The 22,851-nt window shown below is 37.8% G+C and overlaps 1 protein-coding gene across 7 annotated transcripts in view; it reads right to left on the bottom strand.

Annotated features, from left to right (window-relative positions):
- frmpd1b (FERM and PDZ domain containing 1b) overlaps positions 1-22,851 on the bottom strand; it is a 45,539-nt gene that overhangs the window by 6,275 nt on the left and 16,413 nt on the right. For 6 of the 7 annotated variants that reach the window (XM_055178669.2, XM_073854542.1, XM_055178672.2 and 3 more), the window contains 14 exons: positions 15,717-15,824; positions 13,464-13,624; positions 9,752-9,854; positions 9,597-9,642; positions 9,390-9,494; positions 8,931-9,026; positions 8,697-8,822; positions 5,848-5,967; positions 5,632-5,768; positions 5,423-5,549; positions 4,833-4,925; positions 3,554-3,736; positions 2,593-2,737; positions 262-1,188 (listed from right to left, as the gene is read on the bottom strand). In XM_055178669.2, coding sequence (XP_055034644.2) covers positions 262-1,188; positions 2,593-2,737; positions 3,554-3,736; positions 4,833-4,925; positions 5,423-5,549; positions 5,632-5,768; positions 5,848-5,967; positions 8,697-8,822; positions 8,931-9,026; positions 9,390-9,494; positions 9,597-9,642; positions 9,752-9,854; positions 13,464-13,624; positions 15,717-15,820 — 2,473 coding nt within the window. In that variant the 5' untranslated portion in view covers positions 15,821-15,824. The remainder of the gene's footprint in view (positions 1-261; positions 1,189-2,592; positions 2,738-3,553; positions 3,737-4,832; positions 4,926-5,422; positions 5,550-5,631; positions 5,769-5,847; positions 5,968-8,696; positions 8,823-8,930; positions 9,027-9,389; positions 9,495-9,596; positions 9,643-9,751; positions 9,855-13,463; positions 13,625-15,716; positions 15,825-22,851) is intronic. The other variant, XM_055178673.2, reaches the window with a different exon arrangement.

The following is a 22,851-nucleotide window of genomic DNA, read 5'->3' as shown; positions in this document are numbered from 1 at the left end:
GTCACTAAGAAATTAAATTCATTTAAAGAGGTACACACCCTTTACTACTTTTGAGCTTCTGAAGTCAAGCTTTATTTAATTTCTTTATAAAAAGAAAAGCACAATAAATAAAACACAGTTCCCTTAAATGCACAAGTATTTCTAGGCAGTAAAATATTATCCAATTTGCCAGCCACTGGCAGGTGGGACAAAACCCATTTAATTTCTTGCTCTTGCACAGATGTTTAGCCTTTTAGTGTTATGAACAGTATATTTACTGACCTGTGGGGCGTAGCTCTGTTATGGGAGGGGTAAATCGATCTTGAGCATCAAAAAATTCATCCTCTGAATCCGACCCATTTGCTCTAGCGTCTTTTACTTTGACGTTTGATGACCCGGATCTTATCTGTAAAAGTCTCTGTTGTTTAGTTTCATTTCTCTGGTTGTTCGCAAAGCGGTCTCCCTGGCTATGAATCCTGGAGAAAAGTGCTTGAAAATTCACCCCTGCTAATTTAGCATTTATGCTATTAGCACTGCAAGACGACAACACGGCCTCAAATTCTGCTGACATGCTGGAAAATCGACTCTCTCCTTCTTCCTCATCTTCTTCATCGCTCAACGCATCATCGCTGGCCGCAGGCGGGCTTAGCAAGCTGTCGGACATTTGCGAGAGCTCTCTAAAGTGTAGACCTGATTGATTATTACAGGACAGGACAGAAGGTCGTACAGGTTTGTTTAAATTGCCTCTTTGATCCAAACGCTCTGGCAGCAGGTACGGATGATGGACATCCACAGACGTCCCAGAGCCACGAACAGAACTGGGCTTATCGTCTTTCTGACCCAGTCCACCGATTGCCGCCTTGATACTTTCCTCAAGTGCATTCAGCGAGTTACTGGACAAACTGGAAAAGCTGCTGTTGACACGAGGATCCGTGTACCAGCCCGTCTCCAAAAGTGTGAAATCCTCGTCCATGACGGACTCGCTCTTTCCTGCCTCCTCTCCTTCATCATCCAAATATTCATGCGTAACAATCACTCTCACCCTGTCTGCCTCAGCTGCAGTTTTACAATGCTCTTCTTCTCCTTCCTCCGTGCCGTCAGTTTGATTAGAGATCGTGTCTTCTGAAACCGGAGTGTCCAGCAGAGCCTCCATGACGTAATCATCTTCCGAACTGTCTTCTGAATCGCTGCCGCACCGAGAAACATATCCTGCACATAACAAACCACATTGAACAAACACATTGTGTTTTCCTACTAAGCTTTAAAAATTGAAAAACTATAAAAGTAGTCAAATGATGATGAATGATTTTTATGCATTTAAAAATGTTGCCGTTCCACCACTCTTTCAAACTTTGTGAAGCCTAAGTCACATTAACAATCCATTCACACTGAAATCTTGTGTCTTACCATAGACTGTAAAAATATTGACTTAGTGTCTGTGATGTCACCCATAGGTTTGTGAAGAGCTTTTTTGTAGCCAATAGTTGGCAGATCCTGCCGTCACCATCTTCGCAGCGATTTACCAAAAATGGGTAAAGAGGCGGGACGTGGGTGAAGCTGAGGTGGCTAGTTGCTGAAACCATGCCCGCCTAGCTTGACAGTAGTGACAGCAGTGGCGGTTCACCCGTCACTCAAGTGGCCACGCCCTTAATTATGCAGAATTTTAATGCTGCGTACCCACCAAGCATAAAGCATCGCATTCCTCACGCTCTTAATTACTCGCTAACTTTGTGTCATGTGAATTTTTCGCTAGAGTTGAATATTTTAACTTGTGCGAAGATGCATTTTAGTTGAATATTTCATGGCAATCGTGTCACTCAATTTGCATCATTTGCATCGCTCCGCACAAGTTTGCGTTTATTTTCGCATCTTTAGATGCGTTTGAGGTAGAGCTTTGCACGATTCTCATACGTGTTTCATCAGTAAAGCCGGTTTGGTGATTAGTAGTAAATCGGCATCACCTGCTTTCAGATGGAGCGGCATTTACTACACAGAGCCGTGGTTCACATATAAGCTAGGCAAAATAGCATAGATTATTGGAGTCGATTTTCCTCGATTATGAACGTGATTTTGCCTAGCTTCTCTGTGAAATAGGGCTGTGTGTAGTAAATGCGGCTTCATCTGAAAGCAGCTGATGATGATTTATTACTAATCAAGGAACTGGCTTTAATGATGAAACACGCATGAGAATTGCAGGTGATTTTTTGCACAGCCCTAGTTTGAGGTTAATAGCGCATGCTTTCGTGGTAATCGTGTCACCCAATTTGCATCATGCGCATCACCCGTTTGCATATATTCGCATTTTTACATTGACTAATCTACTCACGCAAATCATTACATTTGCATTTGGTGTGTATGGGTTAATATAATTTAAACAGATGAGTTACAAAAAATTAACCCCCTCACAGCTGTCAAGAAGGGCAACATTAGCAATATAGGCCAAAATCACTTTTTGTACTAGGCTGTAAACACATTTTTTCTGCTGTAAAGTTGTGGATTTTAACATGGAGGTCTATCGGGACTGACTCCCTTTTGGAGCCTCTAGCGGCCCGTCAATGAATTGCAGTTTAAGTCACTTCAATGGTGGCTTCAGCAAAGAGATCGGAGTCTTACCTTCTTCTGCTGGAATGCGTCTCATTTTAGGCCTTGGTCCCCAGCGAAACACATTGATGTTGGGGTCCACCATTAATTTACAGTATCCAGCCAGCAGACAGGCCAAATCTTTAGCTCCCACCGACTCCATTAGTAGTGCCATAGGCTGAATGTTGTGGGAAAGATAAAAAGAAAGATGGTGTGATGGACTGTACAGAGACAGAGAGGACTCGGTTCTGTATCTTAATACTATGAAGGTGAATAAATATGTGACCCTGTCATTTTTTGTGATTTACTGTTTTCTACATAAAATTATCCTATTGTATGTAAGCAATAAGGTACGAGAGGCTGTGCTGTATCGTGAATAAGTAACGGCTGAAGGGCGTTGTTAGTCACGACGTGAAGCGGAGTGCCTGCAACCCCTTCAGCCGTTACTTATTCACGACACAGCACTTGCCTCGAGCACCCCACTGCTTTTATAAAACGGTTACACCACAATATTAAAGTAAAAAAAATATTAGTGCAACTTTCATGAAGTTAAATTAATAAAAGCATTCCTTCCGCTAGAAAAAATAGTCCCTGACTGCGAAAAACAACATGAAAGTTCAAATAAAAACAACAAACTGTTCTCAGACTTTGTCTCATTATATGTTTATGTGTTGCTAAGGGTGTTGCTAAGGGCGCAGTGATATTAAATAGAACCGTTGGGTGAAGCGGTCATAGCAGTGTTTTATTGCGAATAAAGCACACCTATTGACCAATCAGAATCAAGGATTGGAACTAACCGTTTTATAAATAATGTTAAGAATGTGAGGATATTTTCTGTGAAAAATTAAACTATATCTTTGATATTGACTGACTAAGGTGATGTCAAAGACTAAAAGTGAAATCAAACTTTGATGCTCCTAATCTCATCATCAGATGTCTCATATAATAAAACAGCACCCTGTATATTTTTATCTCCAGGTGGACGTGCACACACCTGAATGTCCTGCAGGTAAATCTTGACCATGCTGATCCTGTCCGACTCTGACAGCACCTCTATTCGGGTGATGTAGTGGAAGTCTATGATGGTTGAGATCATGTTAAGCTGGTGGTTCAGTATTTGGCTGATACCGTATCTTGCTCCCACCAGCAAACTCACCAATGTCTCTCTGTCCTGCAACTATAACACATTTTCAAGAGTCAGTCAAATCTATATCACACAGACACATGTGGGTCATTCTTCAATTGGGGCGGCAAATGAGAGGCAGAAATTTTAAAAATGCTTAATTGTTTTCTTTTAATAAAATGGATTATTATGCATTTAAAATGAGTTTAATATGCTATATCCATCAACATTAAAGCTTTATAACATTTAAAAACATTTAAATAATTTAAAACAATGTATGTCTGTGGTGTTACCAGGAAAGACAGTAACACCACAAACAAATTATCCTAGATCCAGTCTTTTTTTAAATGGATTCTGCCATCATGATGATTTCAAGATCAGGGGACATAATTTAGGAAATATTAATAAGTATGCATTTATCAAAATTCTGATTAAATATTTAAAATCCGCAAGTTATAAAGATAACACCACTGACACTAATAAAGTGCGACACATGAAACTGTCAGAAATTTAGGAAAATTAATAAGAAAGATCAACCAGCACCTGCAATGACCTTTACACACAGGAAGTAGTCCAAATTAGATTTCCCCCTTTTTCTTAAAGGGGCGACATCCATTGTTGTAACACCACAGACATGAATTTGGGGGACACTACTTTTCTTAATTATTACTATAATTAAATTAATATTTTTTAAAAATTGTATACAATTTGATGTGTTAACTAAAATATATATTCACAATATAACCACTTTATTTGTGTTAAAAATATATTATATATATTATAACAATATGTTATATTGTTGCAATTACAATCCATGAAAACTCTGATGTTTGGCGGGAATCTCTCAAACTCAATTAAATATGTATTTTAAAACAAAACATATAATTGTTAAGAGTGCACGAATTGTGTTTATCCTACAGAATACAAATATGGAAACAATTTATAATTTATTGGCATTTAAAGTTTATTACAACTGTTGTAAAGTAGAGGGACACCACTTGCCACAACAAATAAAGAATGACCCGCATATACATATATCATAATTGATTATTTCTTATTATAAGCTAATCAAATATTTCATTTATATTTATGTATTTGGCAGACACTTTTATCAAAAGCCAAGTGTAGCAGATGGATTAAACTCTCTCACCAGCATGGTGACGCTGTAGGTTCTCCCGCTGTATGACATCAGCTCAGCCATCTGGGTCAGATAAGCCAAACGGGCCTGAGACACAGAAATCACCTGAAAACGAAAGAGATATTTTTAAATCAGCTAAAACAAGCAGAACATGCAGAAATGGAGAAGAACAAGACTATGTTTGAAACAGCGTGCTACCATGCTACTTTTATAGCCCTGTATGCATACCATGAATATTCCCTGCTGGAAAAACCAGCACAGACCGGCATAATTTTATGCTGGTTTAGTGGTGATTTAGGTGGTGGTCACCAGCATACCAGCACCAAAACACAACATATGCTGGTTTTCCAGCTGGGATTATGTCTACACATCTCAACAATGCAATGCCCTTGAGTTTCATTTCCAGTGTAACTGATGAAACATTAATAGAAATAGTATTGATTATTATAAAATTGATATTTTACAGGGTATCAGGGTAACATCTGGAGGGGGGGACAATGCCCCGCTAGCCCCCCGTAGACCCAGCTTTGTTTGAGAACAACCTCCCTGAAATAAGTTTTTGCAGGGTGGGATGTCTGGTTTAAGGACCACACAATACAGACCTTCTGACGCGGTTCAAGCAGCGACTGGATCTTCTTCATGTGATGGTTGAGAGCTTTGCGCAGGTCTTTGTCTCTCATATTTCTCAGTAGTGTGGGAGAGATGAAACTTTCTATACCAAACTCTTTACTGCAACACACAGACATACAGACACACGTGCATTAGAGCTCAGTGTTTACTGTATGGAGAATAATGTATGGGTGTTCGCTTAAGGATGCTTTTGACAGATGCTCTCGTGGTTTGTCCGCAGCTCGCCATTTTCTCATGAATGTGCAGCGCTGCGAGTCTCAGCGCCGTGTTGCATTTCATTTCAACAGCGTAGCGTTCCTGTAACACATCTCCCACACTCTACACACACAAACAGTGGTTTTAAATCACGGCTTTATTTCTATAGTACATTGTTTGTTTCTATTGCAACTACACAAACCTGTTGGAAAAGATACTCGAAGGCCACAGGGTCGTCATGCAGAAGGTCCACCGGATCTCTGGGGATGAAACAGACTCTGAACAGACACCTGTAATCATGGGAGTCCTTCTTCTGCACCACCTGTAAGAGAAACACACTCATGATGTTATCGGTTCTGTAGTATGTATAGGGAGGTATGTCACGCTATTGCTTTTATGAAACAGTTACAATACAAGTATTAAAGGGAAAAAAAATTATGTTAATTTTCCAGCTCCCCTAGAGTTAAACATTTAATTTTTACCGTTTTGGAATCCATTCAGCCATACTCCGGGTCTGGCGCTACCACTTTTAGCATAGCTTAGCATAATCCATTGAATCTGATTAGACCATTAGCATCGCGCGCGCAAAAAAAACATAGTTTGGATATTTTTCCTATTTAAAACTTGACTCTTCTGTAGTTACATTGTGACAACAGAAAATTAAAAGTTGTGATTTTCTAGGAACTATCCTCTCATTCTGGCGTAATAATCAAGAACTTTGCTGCTGTAACATGGCTGCAGTAGGCGTAGGGATATTACGCACTGCCCAAAAATAGCCCTGCCCTATTGAAAGTTATCGAGTAGAGTCGTAGTCATATCTACCTAGAAAATCACAACTTTTATTTTTCTTTCGGTCTTAGTATATGATGCAACTACTAGGGCTGGGTATTGTTTAAAATCTTTCGATCCAGTGCCAATTTCGATACCTCGGTTTCGATACCGGTTCCTAACGATACTTTTTCCGATACCATAAGTTTTAAAATCCACAAAAAAATACATTAAACACAAAACTTTTATTTAAAACAAATTCTGGTAACACTTTTCACTCAGGGTAACATTATTAATAAAACTGGTTGTGATTTTTGGATAGTGGTGCGCCAGCAGACACACTTATCTGTTTTTTTAATGAAAATTTAATAAAGAAATGAAGAATATAATTAACACTGCTTTATTTTATGAAATGTAAAAAAAAATTTAGCTTGGACTAACAGTATTTAAATAAGTGGGTTCATTATAGCTGCAACTTTGACAAAAAGTTAAAATATTTAAATGGGTGACTGAGTTTTACTGGGAAGATTTGTATGCATGTTTGTTTTTTGTAAACAAAGAACTGTAGGCTAATACTCAACTTCATAAATATCAAAATATTATAAAATGAGTAGAAAATCCGTTCAATGTCATTTCATTCAAGTGAAATTAGCAAACCAGTTAAACGGAATTTAGTTTTAAAAGTTGTAAATAACGAGTCAGGCTTGTAAGCAGTGTTGGGCTGCGCGTGTGCGTCAAGTTTAAACCATAGACTGTAAAAAATAGTTTTAAACGCATCGTCCATTTTGGGAGACGAGGGCATGAAGTCTTGCGATGCGGAGAGATAGGCGCGAGTATTTCATAAGCATTGAGAGACACAAGCTGCACGTCAAGTTTAAACACCTTGTCTGACTGTTGTGGAAGACGCGAGTAACAAGCATTGCGAGACACGGGCTACACACGTGCTTTAAATTGAAACCCCTCGTCAGTTTTAGTAAAGCGCTGTTTTGGTTAACGTGCCTCACGGAGACAGCACGCCCATACGTGCGCTCACTCAATTGGTTAGACTATCACAAAGCCTTTCTGTATATTTCTCATATTGCATCCTTTCTAGACTTGTGTTGGGTGACTGCGGGTATCTTCAGAAACCTCCCCGTCACGTGGTGGTGGACAGCCAATTGCCGGCGCTTTAGGTCCTTACACGCAAGTACAGGCTCACACAGCCACAGCCGCTTGGCTTTTTTTGGAACCGAAATTTGGCACCAAAAGATATATCATTTTTCGATACTCAAAGTATCAGAGTTTTTCGTTCGATACCATAAAAGTATCAAGGTTCGGTACCCAGCCCTAGCAACTACAGAAGAGTCAAGTTTTAAATAGGAAAAATATTGAAACTCTTATTTTTTAGCGTGGTGCTAATGGTCTAATCAGATTCAATGGATTGTGCTAAGCTATGCTAAAAGTGCTAGCGCCAGACCCGGAGATCAGCTGAATGGATTTCAAAATGGTAAAAATCAAATGTTTAACTCTAGGGGAGCTGAAAAATTAGTATATTTTTTAAAAAAGTGGAATGTACCTTAAAAACAAAAAAAACCCTCAAAAGTAAAATCACTAAAAGTCTTCCTTAAAAAATTGCTCTGAACTAGAGGTCTTCACAGATCCACTTAGATCCAAAAACCCAAGGTCCAACCCGAGACCCGAGCAGGTTCAGGTCTAAAAGTTTCACGTGTACCTCGACCACAGGTCAGGTATAATATTAGTGGCATCAGGTCTTGGGTAATTTAAAAATGAATGTGTTTGAGAAAACGCGAACTCTCTCACATGTGTGCTTTTCCAACCCCTCCTCTGTTTGCTAAGAGCGGTTGTGACATTGTGTGGCTGGCGGTAAGTTTATTTTCTAGACCCTGTCAATCAATTTTTAATGCAGATTTAAGAGGTTAGTGGTGTCATCGTCGGATAACAAATAAAAATAAATGGAGCCATTTTTTGCTAAAGCTACTGGGGTTTCTTTCTGACTGGTTTGTGTGGGGATGCAGACCCGCACAGACGTCAGTGCCGTTTACATTCGGGTACAGGTTAAAACAATTGCCACTGGGTTGGTCGCGGGTTTATCTCGGGTCGGGTCTTTCTTTAAAAAAAAAATGATTTGTGCACATCAGGTTCAGGTAAAAAGTGATTCAGTTCTTCGGGTTTGTGTGCAGCAGTCATAGCTGTGTTTTATCATACATAATAAACACAGCTACTGACCAATCAGAATCAAAGACCGTAACAAACCATTTTACAATAAGTGCGTGTGTGCTTTACCTTCTGTATAAGCTCGTCCTCATGCAGTAAGAGTAGTTTTGTGATGTTATACTGCTGTTCCAGGACCAGAGAGAAATGCTCGATAACACGAATGGACAACTTCTCTCTTAGAGTTAACACTATATCCTGCAAACAGAAACATTCATACATCACTATCCAACTGCATCAGCATCAAGTCAAAATGGATTTCAGTGTCATATTAAAATGATGCAAGACACATAAACAGCTTGGTACCTTGACAGTAGTGGTCCTGTGAAATTTGAAGGCTTTGGTTTGGCCGTTCTCCAGGTACACCTTCAGAACATTGGGCAGGAAGAGAAGAGAGTTTCCCTAAAAAAAAAGAAAAACAATGTGGTTTAGTAGATTTGAATACATTTAAATTTGCCAACGAGGCAGTGCTGACCAAGTGTAATAAGCAGATTTCACTAAAAGTGCCAAAATCAAAGATTTTTGATTCACATTACACAGTGTAGGATTTTGGACCAATCAGATTTTGCTATTGGGGTGGCTAACAATGTGACATGACAAAAAAGGGAACTTAGGAGGAACTTAAAGGGATAAAAATTATGTCACCCTCATGCTGTTCAAAACTTTGTTCCACTGAATCCTAAAGAAGATATTTTGAAGAATGTCTGTAACCAAACACATCTGGGGCATCATTGACTTCTATTGTAGGAAATGATGACTTCTCACCTGAGTGTGACCGTTTACAACCACCTCTTCTGCAAAGCGCACTTTAACAGGGTTTCTTCTCAATCGAGCTCTTTTCTCTGCCGTGATAAACGATGACTTCGGGTTCTGGGAAGCAAACAGAATCTTTTTAAATTCCTGCAGTGAGAGACGAGATTAAATGATGGACCCAACTACAGTAAGAACAGATGAAAAAGAGTCGGTACCCACCGACATGTTTCTAAGGATCGTCATGGTTACAGAATCTCGGCATTCCCTGAGGGCGGAGCATGAAGCAAACCAATCAGTACAGAATCCATGAGGTCACATATATAAACTCATCTACAGTAGGTTGTGAAGTTAAGCAGAAACTGATGTAGTGTTACCTAATCATCTGCTCCACATTTTCTGGAGAAAGATCTTCTATGGCTTTGTTGTTGACTTTCAGGATCTGATCTCCAGGAATGAGGCGACCATCAGCTGGGCCTCCTACAAACATACAGATTTGGTGTTTACTAAGAAAACTGTTAGCTAATCTTAAGGCCAATTCACACTGGTACAACAACTACAAACTCCAACAACAGACTCCATAAGACATCTACATTCTCATTTACTTTCATCCAACAACCAACAGGGGTTTCACACTGACCCAACAGACGTATGTGAATTGGCCTTTAAGGGATAGTCCACCCAAAAAGTCATGTTGTTACAAACTTATATACATTTCTTTGTTCTGCTAAGCACAAAGATATTTGTAAACAAGCTGGAAACTGGAGCACCATTGACTTCAATAGTAGCAAAAATCCTACAGGGTGAGTAAATGATGACAGAATTTTCATTTTGGATGAACTATCCCTTTAAACCTTCAAATCTCACCATGATCCTTGAAGACGTTAGTTACAAAAAAACCTTAAATCAAGTCTCCATGATATTGTGATCTATAGATATTTTGGTCCCTCCTTCAATGCTAAAGTCTTTATTTCTCCAATTTTATCATCTGCAGATAAAAAAATTAAATCTAATCAGAAAATTCACAACCCTGCTGAAAAATACAGCATACCAGCAAGACAACCTTATGTTGTGTTTTGGTGCTGGCTTGCTAGTGAACACCAGCTAAACCAGCACCAAACCAGCATTAGCACCAGCATCCCATGCTGGTCATACCAGCAAGACCAGCATATGTTGTGTTTTGGTGCTGGTATGCTGGTGACCACCAGCTAAACCAGCATAGACCAGCATAATTCCCATGCTGGTTTGATGCTGTTTTTTTCAGCAGGGAAGCTGCATTTGAAGTTCATTCATTATCCGCAGCATACTTTTATTCTGTTCTAGACAATTCTGTTTACCCACATGGCAAAAAACAAACTCTTTGGCCACAAATATGTTTTAATATATGCTAAATACATTTTGTAAAAGGTTAAGCTTAATTTATTTCTTTGTACAGCACGTCGTGAATGTGTTAGCATTTTGCCTAGCCCCATACATTCCTTAGGATCCAAACAGGGATGAATTTAGAAGCCATCAAACACTTCCATGTTTTCCCTATTTTGTGCCAGCATACTTACTCGTGTAACTACTCATGTAACTTTAAATAGGGAAAACATGGAAGTGTTTGGTGGCTTCTAAATTCATTCCTGTTTAGATCCTAACGAGTGGATGGGGCTAGGCTAAATGCTAACACAGTCATGACGCGCTGTACAAAGATTAACTCTTTCGCCGCCATTGACGAGATATCTCGTCAATCAAGAGAAAACGCTTCCCCGCCAATGACGAGTATTTCCGTCTTTCCGCAATACCGCTATTATCCACCAGGTGGCAACTTTTTAAAACCAGAAGTATTGCCCTATGGCAAGCTGCTGCATGTCCGTGTCTGTTTTAAAGATCGCTCTGAATGGGATCTCTATGACAAAAATGGAATTATCTCTGCTTTTTGCTCAAAATGTGGTGTTTTTGTAGAAACCTACCCATATTCAAAAGCTGATTACAAAAGAACTTGTGAAGGTAGGATGAAACGTTTTTGTTTGAAAGCAGAGGGTCTGTTCTTTCATTTGGTATATTGTATGTTTATATATTTGAAGAAGAACATTTTCTGGAAGGCATTAAACTTTTGTATAAATCATGAAAAACGCAGGCGCTGGCTGGCAACTTTTTTAAAAAACGCTGGCGGTGAAAGAGTTAAAAGTGCACGCATTGAGAAAAGAGAGGTATGTTTTAATTTATCGAAGTAGTAAAAACATAGTAAAATATTGAAAAACTGTGGTGTTTTTTCATTTAATATAAATGCTTAAAATATATTTATATATATATTTTAAATATATATTTCAAACTATACAAAAAAGTGGCCAAAAATATATTGGTGAAGAATACATTTTTGTAAACATGTTTAAAATATATTTCATTTTTGTATATAAAAATACTTAAACTTATAATTGTAAATATATTTTTTGCCGTATGGGAGGCAAGAAGTGTGTCAGAGGTTTGTTCAAGCATCAAATCTATCAGTCATAGTTTCAGTGAGTCTGGCCCGCTAATGAATGCATGCAATTTTGGAAAATGTATTAATTATTCACAAGATTACTGAATGTAAGTGTGTGTTTGTCTCATGACATTTACACTCGCTTGTCTTTGAGCCGGAATACACACAAAAACACACACAATCTGCCCTGACAGCGTTTCTCAGTCACTCTCTGTCCTGATACATCCATCGCCAATGCATAGCACATCTCTTTCTTTCTCTCTGCATCCCTGCTCTCTTTCTCCATCTCTCTTTTTCAGTCTTGGTCTCTCTCTCACACACTCATCTAGTATCTCTCTCTCTCTCTCTCTCTCTCTCTCTTTCTTATAATAGTTTGCTGTAAGGTTTTGTCCCTCTGGGCTTTTATCAGCTGTTTCTACTGCAAGAGGAGAGACATCAGCACTGCAGAATAAGACTAGCACAGAACGACTGCATCTCTAGTGAGCTTTCACTGTCGTCTATCTTGTTAGGCAGCTCAGGACAGAAGTATGCTGCATCAGTTTCAATCCCATTAATGTGTGTGTGACCATGTGTAATCGGTTCAAGGAGAAAATAAATGTAATGAGAGTGTCTCAGTGTGTGTTTGCGTGTGAAAGACGTCGTGCACCTGCATTATAATGAAATAAAAGAGAGGAGCAGGTGGCCACACGCACACAAGTGTCATGTCCTTGCTCACAGTTTTATAGTCGCGCACAGCATTGGAGAGCTGTGTAAATTTAATCGGATGCAGACGTCCAGGAGTCACGCATAGATCTTTGAAGCTATGTGTGGGTTTTATTACTAAGATAATGATATTTAAAGGGCACATATTATGCACATTTTTACAAGATGTAATATAAGTCTCAGGTGTGTCCAGAATGTGTCTATGAAGTTTCAGCTCAAAATACCCCACAGATAAATTATTATAGCATGTCTAAAATGCCCCAATTTGGTGTGTGTGTACCTTTAAATGCAAATAAGCTACTGCTCTTTACTCCCTTATGAGTGATGCTTTGGTTACAATTGATGCGATTTTGCAAAAAAGCACAGAAAAAAATAACAGACAGCGTCCAACTCACTAAAGGCAGAAAATATGATAATACAACACTGTCAGTCAGTGTCCGTGGGCGGGGCTTTAGAAGTGTGACATCACATTGCTAAGAGAATCAAAACAGCATGTCTAATGATACTGCTTGTGTTTAATGGGGATTAAAGAAGAAGGGGTGAATAGATTTTTTCATTGTAGGGTGTTGCGTTCACACACTGCCAACACACATTTATGTCCAAACACCTTGTAAAAGTGGATTTTGCATAATAGGTGCCCTTTAACATATTCACCACTAAACCGTCTTTTGCACATTGTTAGATTTACATGATTCGATTACTTTTATTTCTAGTGAACTTACTAATACTCTCCCGGATACAAATGCAAAAACTATGATCTTTTACTTAAGATAAGCAAAAAGAAAAGGTTTTTGCTCTTTATAACAAGTCACGCTTTGATCATAATCTTTGCTAGTTCAAAAACAGGTAACCAACAGATTAGTCCAAAAAGATCCATAAGCCTGCTTGCATGTGTACTGTGTGTGTGTTTGAGTGTGTACCTATAGTGATGTCCCTGACCAGCAGGGGGTGTTGTGGTGAAAGAGTAAAACCATGGGAGTCCAGCACAGCATCTTTGTTCACCTCCACTGTCACCTTCACAGGAAAGTTCTGCTGACCCGCATCCCGAGAGCGAAACCTCCTGCCTCCTAGTATACGCTCCCTAGATGACACACAGATAGATACATTATACATTAGATACATCTCCCTACATTTACAGAGAGACAGACAGTCCAGATCAGACATAGACAAAAGTTAAAAGGCCTTAAATTAAGTAAACTAAGCAAGGTACACAAAGAGATTTTGTGTATTGTTGCATACAGTAATGCATTAATAAAAGTATTGCAGTATGCAACAAAAAATGTTTCAATTGGTGTGTTCCTTTGACTCAAGAGTATAGTATTGCAATAGCAATGTGAATGTCATGGGTTCAACCCCAGGAAACAAACACAAGAAATAAAAAAAAAATTATAGATTAAATGCATTGTACGTAATTTTGGAAAAAAGCGTCTGCAAAAAGCTTTACATGCATGACATTTTAAGTGTGTCAGATGACTATTTAGTGAATGTTGTACAGTTCAATTTTAAAATACAGTAAGCTATGGTTGTATACTGCATAAAACTTACACTGTTGCATAAAGGTACATAATATTATTGTATATTATAGTATATAATAATTCTGCATACTACTTTCATTTAAAAACAGATGGTAGTTGGTAACAATCTGAATTGTTTATATGTTTAGGGTACATTTAATGAATACATTTCAATGTCTTCAGAGACTTTTCTTAAAAAAATAAAATAAATAAACAAATCAGTGTAAAACCACATCAGATTGTATCACTGTATGCCAACAGACTGAATGAGAATTGCCAGGTTTAACATGTGGCTGCCTGGCAGGCTGTGACTGTGATTATACCAGCGGGTGAATGAGAAACGAAATGCAAAACGTCAGCAGATGGAGCTAAAAATGAGAAAATGCTTTTAAAGATTCAATCATGCACAGTATGTGCTTCAAAGTGAGAAAATACAGAGATGTGCCAGTGCTTATGTGAATGTGTTAATGCGTTTTGCAAACTGGATTTGTATGTAAGAAAATATTAGGTGCTTTTTCTTTATGCTGACAATATTTGTATGCATTTTATATATACGGTTAGGATTCCCAGAGCCTCAAAACAATACTTCTTATATAGTCTCTATAGCTGCATGTTTAAAGTGACTCAATTACGATCTGGCACAGATCGAATATGACGTGTAAGCAGAAAAAAGCACATAAATTCCGATATTTTCCAATCGGTTTCAGGTCTTATTCATATGTGGAAATAAATCGGATATGACTCGAATACTTGGACAGATCGGATATTTCCATGTCTAGACATGTCATGCTTTATTGAAACTGCAATGCTGTAAGACTGTAGAAACTGTAGGACTACAGATGGAAAGTACTGCGCATTGTCCTGATAAATAAATAAACAAACAAACAAACAAACGCTGGCGAAAGACGTCAACTCAGGTGGACACCCACAATCACAGGTCGTCAAAAAATAAACAGCAACAAATCGGAATTGGGCATCAAGATTTGCGATGTATATCCAGCCTATGATATTCTAGTAGACAATAGATAAAAGTATTGCTCAGGTTTAGTAGTCCTATCATACACCAGAAGAAAATGTAGGTTGGATCACTTAAGTAACAACTCTCCTTAACATGCCATATTTGACCCTTCGCTAAGCCCCGCCCTCCTAAAGATAATCAGTCATCCAATCGGACTGGGGTACTCAGGGGGAGGCCGTCTATTAACAAAATGCTAAAATATTTACACAATCCATATCCCCAACGCTTTGGCGTGTTTCCCTTCCTCGAAAGCTTGTCAGACCCCTTCTGCTAGCGACGGTTGGTTAGCGAAGGGTCAGTAATGAGGTATCATGCACAATGTAGGCCCAAAGCATACTGTACACGGTGTCTTTTCTGGGTAATGGAAAACAATAGGGATTTATCTAATTACTTTCTTCTGGATATTTCTAAGTTTGAATAATTTACACTTTTATGGTTTTCCTTTGTGTTTGTAAACATTACAGCTTTCATGAAGCCTGAACCTAAATCTAAACATCATGAAGACTTCCAAACTCAATTTTAAACTGTTGGATAATTCACCTCTGTATGTTATGTATGTTTGTCGATACCAGTCACTTTATGTATGTGTTATACCTTTATCTTTGTGTGTGTTTATCTATGAAAGAGAGATATTACTCCACCTGCTGAGAGAGTCTCGAGAGCGACGCAGCCATTTTCCCACCACTTGCTCCACCCGACGGACCCGTCGCGGAGATCGACTCCTGCTCCTCTCCTTCTCCTCCATCTAACTGAGAGGGTGAGAAAATGAGAAGAAAAGAGAGAGAGAGAGAAAGAGAGAGAGAGAGAGAGAGAGAGAGAGAGAGAGAGAAAGAGAGAAAATGAAGAGGAAAAACATTAAATCAAAAAGTACAATATAAATATTTTTAATATAGAGGGATTTCACGACGCGTCATCAGAGCGGTAGGCGCCATATTGGAGGTACTCCGCATCACAACAGAGCACAGGCACTGAAGTATATCCCGAACGTCGTCAAGGAAAATGGTTAATTATTGCCGTGTTTGAGGTTGTACCATTAGGACAGTTTGAGAAAAACATTTGGAATATTATCGACTTTCAAAAGTTATTAAAAACCAGGGAAAGGAATGCAAGAAATTATCAGAGGAGGCGCTTGTGTTTGGCAAAGCTCAAGAAAAGAGTAGTATTGTATTAGAAATATGATTTATGTACATACAGTATAAAACAATTATGCTTTATTTAAAGAGTGTTTAATATGTACTTTTTAAAGGATACTTTAAGTGTATGCACAAAATGTACTTAACACAACTAAAATTTGCGCTGCAATGCCTTAATGCCAGTCACAGTGTGCTTAATTGCTCATAACAAAGTTTCTATTGTAATGATAATAATATTTTTAATAGTAAATGGTATAAACAATTATTGCTTTTATTGTTTTACTGTGTGCTTATTTTACTGTAAAGCACTTTGGTAGGACACTGGCTATTTTAAATTTGCTATATAAATAAAGCTGACAATGACATATGGGCTCGGCATGAAAACCAGGTAGTTGACTATACCAGGATATGCAACTGAAGAATGAATCGCCGGGTCGTCACGGGTCCAATGAAGAGGGAGCTAACTCGTAAGGATCTGCACCACCTATAAATTGTAATTTCTCGAAATATCGTGCCTTTTCTTGTGGTCCAAGTCCTTCCATATATGCCTTTGTATCTTGGACGTGTTTTCTGTTGTTTAGACATGTCTACATTCACTTAAAGTATCCAAAACGCACAATACTCCATTGTACTCCATTCAGTTTTTTACACCGAGTGCCTCCACAATGGCCGTGCATCCGGGTTACCGCCCAGATCGTGAAGTCGGTGAAAACCCTCTATATAAATTATTACTTTGAACTAGTTGTGTTTGGTAATGCTGTGACTATTGTGTCTCACACTGTAAACAAACCACAAATATTACACTTCTGCATGAGACCATAAATGCCAAACAAACCACCTAGCAACACACGAACGACTTTAAGGGATAGTTCGTCCAAAAATGATAATAAACCCATGATTTACTCACCCTGAAGCCATCCGAGATGCACATGTCAATAAATTTTCAGACAATCCTAGCAATCAGACTGTCCTAGCTTTTTATATATACATATATATATTAGGGCTGTCAATAGATTAAAAAAATTAATCTAGATTAATCGCATGATTTCGTGAGTTAACTGCGATTAATCGCAAATTAATCGCACATTTTTATCCATTCTAAATTTACCCTAATTTAACACTTTTCAGGTTTTTAATATTCTAATCATATATACATATATAAATGCTTTATGCAAATGTATGTTAACAACAGCCTGTTTACATTTTTAACAGGATCACCAGCCATTGTTTTGTATATGAATTTTCCTTTAAGAAGATTTTTCTTTCTCCATTTTTGTTTGCTGCTGCATCATTTGTGACCTGTGCTGGCAAGTTGAGTCAGAATTAGCAAATAAAAAAAAAGTTGTTTAATATTTTGACATTCTCTATTAAAACATAGAACAATGCATGCTTTGTTGAAATATAACAAAATATGACAGAACTACACGTGTTTGAAGTTGAAAGAGTCAAATTACCACAAAAATTACCACATCCATACATTATATTACCACATCAATACCTTAAAATCACTGGTAAAACTAATAGATTTAGCACACACAAAGCAAAAACATCATCAATGTATGTTCAACTTTTTTTCCTTTTGTTTGATTGACACTGTGACAGACTGCTTAAAATCTAAGTGATCTAATATAATGTTACACATCAGATATTTTTACCCAACAGTTAACCAAACATTTACTTAAGACACAACAGATTATAGATCCTACCTTCGTGAATTCTTATAAAAACAGATATTTGTAAAACTGTAATTTTGTGTAGATGTCTATGTATCCAGGTCGCGCACTCGCGCGTCTGTGTGCACGCGCTTCAGATGTCAGTCAGTCAGTCAGCGCGAGGGGATCGCTTTTGAGTCTTGTCGCTCTTAATAACTCTTTAACATTAATCAGGTAACATTACCGAACTTTATCTCTCTTAATGACTATTTTAACATCAAGCAAGTCCTGCAGTCTATCTTATAAGTCATGCATAAAAGCGAAACCAAATGAATTGAGACGCATTTTTGTAGTAGATTAAGCATTAGGAGGACGGTAACGTTACACCTCTCAGACGTATAAATAAAGGTTTTGTTCCATTCGGGTTTGTTGTAGAAAAACTTTTTTGAACTAGACGTCATCTTAGACGCCTTTGCATTCAGATTCTTTGCTGCTGCATTTTATCATACATCACTAAGAAAAGTGCGTACACTACGCTGATACTCTATCCAAACTATCCTTTTAACATAGCAACTGCTTAGTAACGCCCCTGACAAGTACCGAAAACCCCATAGCATCAAAACAGCCAAGCATCATAGCACTACCTTTGAATCGGTCACATTTTCATTAGAAATTGTACAAATCTATGAATCAACTGAACACACCTTGATTTATTAATTTCTATTATTATTTTTTGCACAACCTTCTCTTTCTCTTTTTGTATGTGTTTATACAGTACAGCACAGGTATGAGACCAGGTGTGAGGACAAACTAAATCATAACAGACAAGATAACACATACACAAAATACAAAGACGGCGAAGAAGAGAAAATATAAGAAGATCAGGACCCTACAGAGAAATATGACAAACTCCTGTACTTTACCTTAACGTCTTTTTTCACGATGGCAACACACATGCATCACTGTCATTGGAAGCACACACACTGCTGAATGTGTTATGATGTCTCTGCAGTATGCAGATGCAAGGGATCTCTCACAAACCACAACCAGACTGTGTGTATGTGCTTAAAGACACATTCTGAACATCAAATCAATACATCTTACAGTGTGTCATCAAACTCAGATAATCTGCATGATTGTCCACTGATCTGTATTGCATGTTGGGAGATGTGGCCTTTAACCTTTGCTCTATGAGTCAATGCCTGTGTACAGACACAGTTCAGATCATGATTGTCTATAATGGTGTTGAGGTCAGTACAATTAAATATCAATAATCAAGCACAAATTTCCTGTTGTACAATACATTATTCCTCTGAGGCCAGAAACAAACTCACTGAAAGTCGGTAAAGGCAGATATAAATTCCTGGCTTGTTGTTTATTAAACATAACGTGTTCTTGTGTTGCTGCAGTGGTCAAACCTCAATACTCAAGTATGCAATACGGTTACCATTAAATATCTATGCCATTAAAACACATGTGTTTATGTTCTGGCTAACACTTTACAATAAGGTTGCAAATGTTAATATAAGTTAATGCATTGGCTAGGGATGCACCGATATAGAACTTTTGGCCGATACCGATAACTCTTTATATTTGGGGGCCGATAACCGATATCTATAGGCCGATAAATATTCATATTATTATCACAATGAAAAACTCGCAGACCGTGGACATCTTGTCTTTGCGGTAGACTAGCATACTCTTCTTAAGCCCGCAACACGTGTCATCTTCGTGCTATGTCACAGAAAGCACCAATCAAAACTCCACATGGCCAGCAATGAGCAAGTGAAGTGGTTCGACAAACCAAAATAATCCATAATTTATCGGCTTTCATTTGGCTATCAGACCGATAACTGATAATATTAAAAAAGCAGTTATCGGCCGATAACGATATGTGGGACGATATATCGTGCATCCCTAGCATTGGCTAATATGTGACCTGATCCAGCAAAATGAGTCACAGTGACCCAAATTTCAAAATTGAGATTTTGGTATCAATGAAAAGAGGAGACCATAAGCTGTCAAATGATATCCTAGTCAAAGTCATACCTTGAATGGTTTTAAAGATATAGACATTTGAAATAAGGTTGTCTGTCTTCTTTTTCCAACTGAAAACCTGAGAAAAACGCCTTTAAAGTTTTTTGCCCGTTTTTTGTAGATATCTTTCAAAATCCATTGCATTTTTAAAGGGATAAACTATTTATTTTACAGCTTAATTTGACCAAAGACATTAATATAAATGCCATCAGTAAACCAGGAAACTAGCTTATAAATCAAACAGAATGATGTTTATTGAAAATGTGAAGTAACAGAAAGGTTTCTGTGATGGTTGGGGTTTGAGTTAGGGGAAGGGAATAGAACATTACGTCTATGGAATGTCCCCACAAAACAATGTATGTGTGTGTGTGTGTGTGTGTGTGTGTGTGCGCGCGTGCGCGCATGCGAGTTCGCGCACGTGTGTGTGTGTTCGCGTGTGTGCGCGCGCGTGTTCGCGTGTGAGAGAAATTGATAGGCAGAGAGACAAGCAAAAAGAAAACAATAATGCTTGCCTCTGTAATCATATCTTTGTGTAGGTTAGTTGACAATAACCCTGTAACCAATTCAAAAAGGAGTTAAATAGGAGAGGAGAGTGCTGTGAGTATGACAGGAGGATGGCTGGACCAATCGCGTGCCCCGGGGTTTCCCATTGACAAATGATCAGCCTTTATGAAGATTTCAGATTGGCTCTAAAACAACGTGTAACACCATATTTGGAGAGAGAGTGACGTTTCAGGGGATCCCCCGAAATGCTCGGAGGTGACGAGAGGATTTGAGAGAAGCAATGTTCATTTCCAGCGAATTTAGTAAAACTGTTTCAACTTTAATAGTCATTTAAACACCTTTACTCAATTATTTGGACTACGAAACTTTGGGAGATTATTTTTTAATGTCTGTTCTTTGATATTAGCTAAAAATATTTTTTTTGATAATTTCATTGTTTTTCCACATTATTGGCTCATATCTTAAAACGGAACGTTGCGACTTCCGACTCATTTCGCCAGAGCGGGTCACATATAATCTAAGAATGAGCAATACTTCTAAAGCATTTATTAATCTGATTTTAGCATTTACTAATACATTTTTTTAAATCAAAAGTTGTAAACGTTAACAATAGTTTATGCACAGTGAACTAACATGAATTAACATTATACCACGGGTCTGTTAAATGCTTTATTCTGATTGGTTGAGAAATGTTCCATGGGTATTGATTATTTTTCAGCAACTGCACACCTAACCTTTAAAATGTTTTTAATTGACTCTGGTCCTTTGAAATCCTCAACAAAAACAAAAACAAAAACAAAAAAACGCACACCCACGGTGTAACGGCACGACACGGGGTGTGCATTATTTTCTTATAATTCAACGGCCTGTCATCAATTATTCCTTACTTAACGAATATTATTAAGCGACTCGTTGGAATGCTTGATTCTGATTGGCCAGTCACCACATTCGCAGGTTTTTATTCCCAGATAACAACCGCTTAAAACTAATAACACACAATACAGTTTAATATTACATAAAATTAAATATTAATATGTCTAAATTTACAAATGATTAAACCAAATAGTGTGTTCATGACATTTTAATGTCTTGTCTTATCTTTACTATGTTCTTACCTCAACTTAGACGAAATAATACATCCCTGTCTTTTTTCAATGCATGCACTTTTAAACTTTGTACAGCTCGTTGTGAATGTGTTAGCATTTAGCCTAGCCCCATTCATTCTTATGGCTCCAAAGAGGGATAAACTTAGAAGCCACCAAACACTTCAATTTTTTCCCTATTTAAAGACTGTTACATGAGTAAGTATGGTGGTACAAAATAAAACGTTTGTTTGGGGCCATAGGAATGAATGGGGCTAGGCTAAATGCTAACACATTCTAGAAGCACTGTACAAAGAAGTGCACGTAAAATTAAAAAACTGTGGTGTTTTCCTTTAAAACCAAAAGTAAATGGGTTTTTCTTGCAGAAGGTCTGCATTTGTTAATAATTAGCAAATAAAAGACTTCAAATTAATGTTTAATGTTTCTTACCTTTCATATCAGGTAAATAATAGCCACGTAATAAGTGTGATAATGTACAGGCAGGTTGTTACCACAATATAATCCCCTTCGGTGTGCACCTTAATACATGCATTTCCATATTGCACAATGGATGTAGCTAGATTCTATGTGGACTTTAAAAACGCATTCCGAATTGACCACGCCCTGTCCATCATTGCGTCGAGCCGGGGAAACAAAAAGTATTTTGCTTTGTATTTTTCTGAAGAAAATGTAAAGATATTTGCATTATGCAAAACATGTCAGCCAGCATAATACTGTACTAGAGTGTTCTGGGCAACTTGAATCACAGCTTACCCTGACTCTTTCACTATCTGTATCCTTCTTTATGTAAATCTATAGGATTTTCAACAGTGAAAGATCTGAACTCAGCAAAATGCACAATTTATAATCTGAAACACAAAAATAGTACAAACACTGTGGGAGGAGTTACACACTAAAGTTTAATTAATTTATGAAAATCTGACTTTTTCCATGTTTAAGTGCTATAATTGGGTCCCAGTGCTTCTATCAACTAAGAAAATCAACCCAGTAATTAGTTTTGGTAAACCATTTTCTGCAAGCATGTGAAAAAATAGGTCATAAAAATTTGTCTCCCCTTGTGATGTCAGAAGGGGATCATATTATAATAATACCGCCCCTTACTCTGCACTATCCAACCAGGGCACTGACATTTAGTGCGGAAAGAGAGAGAAAATAATTGACAGCACAAACCAACATCATGGCGGTCAGTGTTTGCATTTCATCAGCTCATTTGCATTTTAAAGGACACACGTTTTTACGGCACATTTTTGCGCTTAAGTTGAAATAAAGTATCTATATTGTATTTCGAGCTAGAACTTCACATATGTACTCTGAAGATTTCTTTTACATCTTAAAAGTCTTGTAAAA

This window comes from Misgurnus anguillicaudatus, chromosome 16, assembly GCF_027580225.2.
Source record: "Misgurnus anguillicaudatus chromosome 16, ASM2758022v2, whole genome shotgun sequence".
Lineage (NCBI taxonomy): Eukaryota > Metazoa > Chordata > Actinopteri > Cypriniformes > Cobitidae > Misgurnus > Misgurnus anguillicaudatus.
The sequence above is the reverse complement of the archived record's forward strand: the minus strand, read 5'-3'. Positions and strand labels throughout refer to the sequence as shown.